The following is a 3,750-nucleotide window of genomic DNA, read 5'->3' on the forward strand; positions in this document are numbered from 1 at the left end:
AGGTCACCGCCGCCGGGACCTGGTGCACTGCAGGCAGCGGGGGCCGGGAGCGGGGACACCGGGGACGGGGAGCAGAGCCCCGGGATGGGGGCACCGGGGACAGGGAGCAGAACCCGGGGATGGGGACACCGGGGACGGGGAGCAGAGCCCCTTAGAGCCCCGGGATGAGGACAGCGGGGACACCGAGGACGGGGAGCAGGGCCTGGGGCACCGGTGACAGCGCTGGGCAGCGGCGCCTCAAGCGGGGTCAGAGTACACGGGATGATAAGGAAGGGTGTGAGGGAGCACGAGGAGCGGGGACACCGGGGAAGGCATGCTGAGGACGCCAGGGACAGGGGCAGCAGATTCACCAGCCAGGGACATGGGGCACCCTAGGGCTGGGAGAGCGGGGCCCAGAGCTGGGGCTGCTGAGTTTTGTGGGGGACATACTGTGACCTCTGGGTGAGAGGGCAGCAGGGCCTCAGTGGAGTGACCGGGACACCAGGGCTTGGGATCACCAGGTGATGGGGATGTGGGGACACCAGGGCTGGAGGCAGCAGAGTCTCAAGGACACCGAGGGGCCTGTGGGGCATGGGAGCCTTGGGCCGGGGCCATCCAGGAGGCTGGGGCTGTTGTGTGCCCATTGGGAACACAGTGTAACCTCCCATGTTTAGTCTGGATGGGGGAATGTGGGGGAATGTGACCTTGGACCCTGGCCGGGAGCGGCTGTGCATGGAGCCGTGTCCTGGTCAGGGACAGAGCAGGCCTGGTGGTGGCAGAGACACTGCCCTCTCACCCCATTCCCCACCCAGACACTGCTGGCACTGCCGACGCCGCAGAACCCCACGCCAGCTCAGCCGCCCCCGGCCCTGCGGCAGGCAGGCCCAGGCAGGCCGTGCCAGGGGTGCCAGGAGGGGCTCAGCCTAATCCCACCAAGCATTTCCCAGGCAACCATTCCTCCAGGGATCACGATGGGATCATGGCGGGCACTGTGCCACTCCCTGCCTGCCACCCCCAGTCCAGACTTGTCCTCCCTGTGCCCCTAACTCTGCCCCGCTGGGAGAGAGGGTCCCCCACAGCCTGCAGCCCCTTGCAGGCCAGGAAGGCAGGGTATCCGCGGCCCTGTGGCACCTGCCACTCCCAGGTCCCGGCAGTCCTCTGCATGGGGGGGGAGGCAGGGGCAGCAATCTGCCCAGCTGTCCCCTCCTGTTCCACAGCGGCTGGAGCAAGGGCAGGGGCAGAGCACAGGGTGCCAGAGCCGGTGGATGCTCAGGGGTCTGCTCTACCTGGCTGATGCCCAGAACCCCTGAGGCTGCCAGCTCCCCTCTGTCCATTCCACCCCTATGTCCATCCCTGGCCATGTGGGCTGTGTGGTGTGGGGGTCACCCTGCCCAGCTTCTGTGCTCTGGGACAAAAGTGTGGGGCTCCTCCGGTCCCTCCTCTCCAGCGCAGACTGGGCTCCATGCCTTCCCCAGCCCTGTCCATGTGTCCTGCGGGGCCAGGGGCTGCCAGTGGGGCCGATTCTGCTGCAGGAACGACTGCCCCAGTGCTGGCTGTGCCCTGCTGGCCCCAGAGCATTGGGCTGGCATGAGGGCCAGGGCAGTTATGTCCCTGGTGTCCTCATCCCGGGGCTCTAAGGGGCTCTGCTCCCCGCCAAGGGCTTGGCCAAGCTCTTGCACTGGGGGCAGTTCCGCCAGGGCTGTGGGGTGCTGGAGTGGTTGGGCTGGGTTGACTTTGGTGCTGGTGGGACCGGTGCTGCCGGGTTTGGTGGGGCCATGCAATGCTGGGGCGGTTGGGCCAGGTTGGGTTGGGCTCGGGTGGGACCAGCACTGAGGGCTCAAGGCTGTTCAGCTCTGGGGGTAGCCATGTTGGGTTTGGCTCAGGTGGGATTGGGGCTGACCTGCTGTGGGGCAGCTGCGTTGGATTTGGCTCCACTGGGACTGGCTCTGCTGGGCTCGAGGCTGTCCTGCTCCAGGGGTGGTCGTGTTGGGTTTGGCTCAGGTGGGATTGGAGCTGTCCTGCACCGGAGGCAGCTGTGTTGGGTTTGGCCAGTTCTGCCGGGGCTGGTGGTGCCGGTGCTGCGGGGGGCCTGGGTGCGACTGTTTTTGCAGCCATTGTCTTTGTGCTCTTTGAAGACGCTCCAGTTTCCTTCAATGGAGCAGGTGGGGCGGCCCAGGCGTGGCCAAGCCCAGCCCAGAGGGAGGAGGAGGAGGAGGAGGAGGGTCCAGCTGTTTTTTCCCCACACTGGGTCCTTGAGGCTGAGACAGAGCGAGCGAAGGTCCCTGCAGCACTGACACGTCCCTCCTGCAGCTGCCAGCGCCAGGCTGATGCTGGTCAGGACGTGTTGCCGGGGTCAGGTGTGCCCATGAGGCCGGCAGGGCGTAGGTGGCTGGGCAGCAGCAGCACCGGCAGGGCAGCGGCGCAGGGACACGCTCACCATGGAGTTCACGGCCATCGACTACAGCATCTTCGCACTGCTGCTGGTGCTGTCATCAGCCATCGGGCTGTTCTATGCACTGACCGGCGACCGGCAACGCACGGTGCAGGAGTTCCTGCTAGCCAACCGTGACATGGGCTGCCTGCCCGTCGCCCTGTCCCTGCTGGCCTCCTTCCAGTCAGCGGTAGCCATCCTGGGCGTGCCTGCTGAGATCTTCCGCTTCGGCACCGAGTACTGGTTCCTCGGCTGCTCCTATTTCCTGGGTCTGCTCATCCCAGCACACATCTTCATTCCCGTCTTCTACCGTCTGCGCATCACCAGCACCTATGAGGTGAGCAGAGGGGATGCAGGGAGTGCAGGGGGTTGTGGGGAGAACGGAGGACCCTGCAGTCAGGTGCCCTGACCTCTCTCCTTGCAGTACCTGGAGCTGCGCTTCAACAAGACAGTGCGAGTCTTGGGCACTGTCACCTTCATCTTCCAAATGGTGAGTGGAGCTAGGCGTGTGGGAGGTGCAGAGTTTGGGGGTTAGGGCATGGCTCAGCACTGCTCTCCCCTCCCCGCAGGTCATCTACATGGGAGTGGTGCTCTACGCCCCCGCACTGGCCCTCAATGCAGGTATGATGAGGACAGGTGGGGGGCAATGCCAGGAGGCTGCTGCCCCTCACCCCATTAATGGCCTCTGCCACTTCCAGTGACGGGCTTTGACCTCTGGAGTGCGGTGCTGACCATGGGGCTTGTCTGCACACTCTACACTACACTGGTGAGTCCCTGCTGCCGCAGGTGCCCTTTGCCCCTGCCGTGCCAGGGTGAGCACTGTCATCCTGCGGTGACGGGCACCGTGTGTCCCCAGGGTGGGCTGAAGGCCGTCATCTGGACAGACGTGTTCCAGACGCTGGTGATGCTGGCAGGACAGGTTGCCGTCATCGTGGTGGGCGCATGGCGGGTGGGGGGCATGGCCCGTGTCTGGCGCGTGGCTGAGCAGGAGGGCAAGATCGCCGGCATTGAGTGAGTGATCTCCTGGGACCCCCCTGTCATGCTGTGGGAACGCTGGGTGGGGGAGAGGGATCCTGGTGTGGTGTAGTGGTCCATCCCTGTTACTCTCTTTCCCATGGGGTGTGGGGTGCCGGTGAGGACCTGTCACCATCGCCCCCCCCCCGCCATCGACCCCAACCCCCTGGAACGTCACACCTTCTGGTCTCTGGCTGTGGGGGGGATCTTCATGATGCTGTCGCTGTACGGGGTGAACCAGGCGCAGGTGCAGCGCTACCTCAGTGCCCGCAGCGAACGGGAGGCCAAGCTGTGAGTGGGGCTGGGACTGGAGCTCCCAGTGGCTG

The 3,750-nt window shown here is 65.5% G+C and overlaps 1 protein-coding gene across 1 annotated transcript in view; it reads left to right on the forward strand.

The window, feature by feature from the left end:
- Positions 1 to 134: 134 nt before the first annotated feature.
- The window catches only part of SLC5A6 (solute carrier family 5 member 6), a 5,508-nt gene continuing 1,892 nt past the window's right edge, over positions 135 to 3,750 (forward strand). Inside the window, exons 1-6 of the mRNA XM_017743430.1 lie at positions 135 to 2,747; positions 2,835 to 2,900; positions 2,980 to 3,031; positions 3,109 to 3,176; positions 3,267 to 3,421; positions 3,575 to 3,715. Coding sequence (XP_017598919.1) covers positions 2,418 to 2,747; positions 2,835 to 2,900; positions 2,980 to 3,031; positions 3,109 to 3,176; positions 3,267 to 3,421; positions 3,575 to 3,715 — 812 coding nt within the window. The 5' untranslated portion in view covers positions 135 to 2,417. The remainder of the gene's footprint in view (positions 2,748 to 2,834; positions 2,901 to 2,979; positions 3,032 to 3,108; positions 3,177 to 3,266; positions 3,422 to 3,574; positions 3,716 to 3,750) is intronic.

Source organism: Corvus brachyrhynchos, unplaced genomic scaffold, assembly GCF_000691975.1.
Source record: "Corvus brachyrhynchos isolate BGI_N302 unplaced genomic scaffold, ASM69197v1 scaffold211, whole genome shotgun sequence".
NCBI classification, from domain to species: domain Eukaryota; kingdom Metazoa; phylum Chordata; class Aves; order Passeriformes; family Corvidae; genus Corvus; species Corvus brachyrhynchos.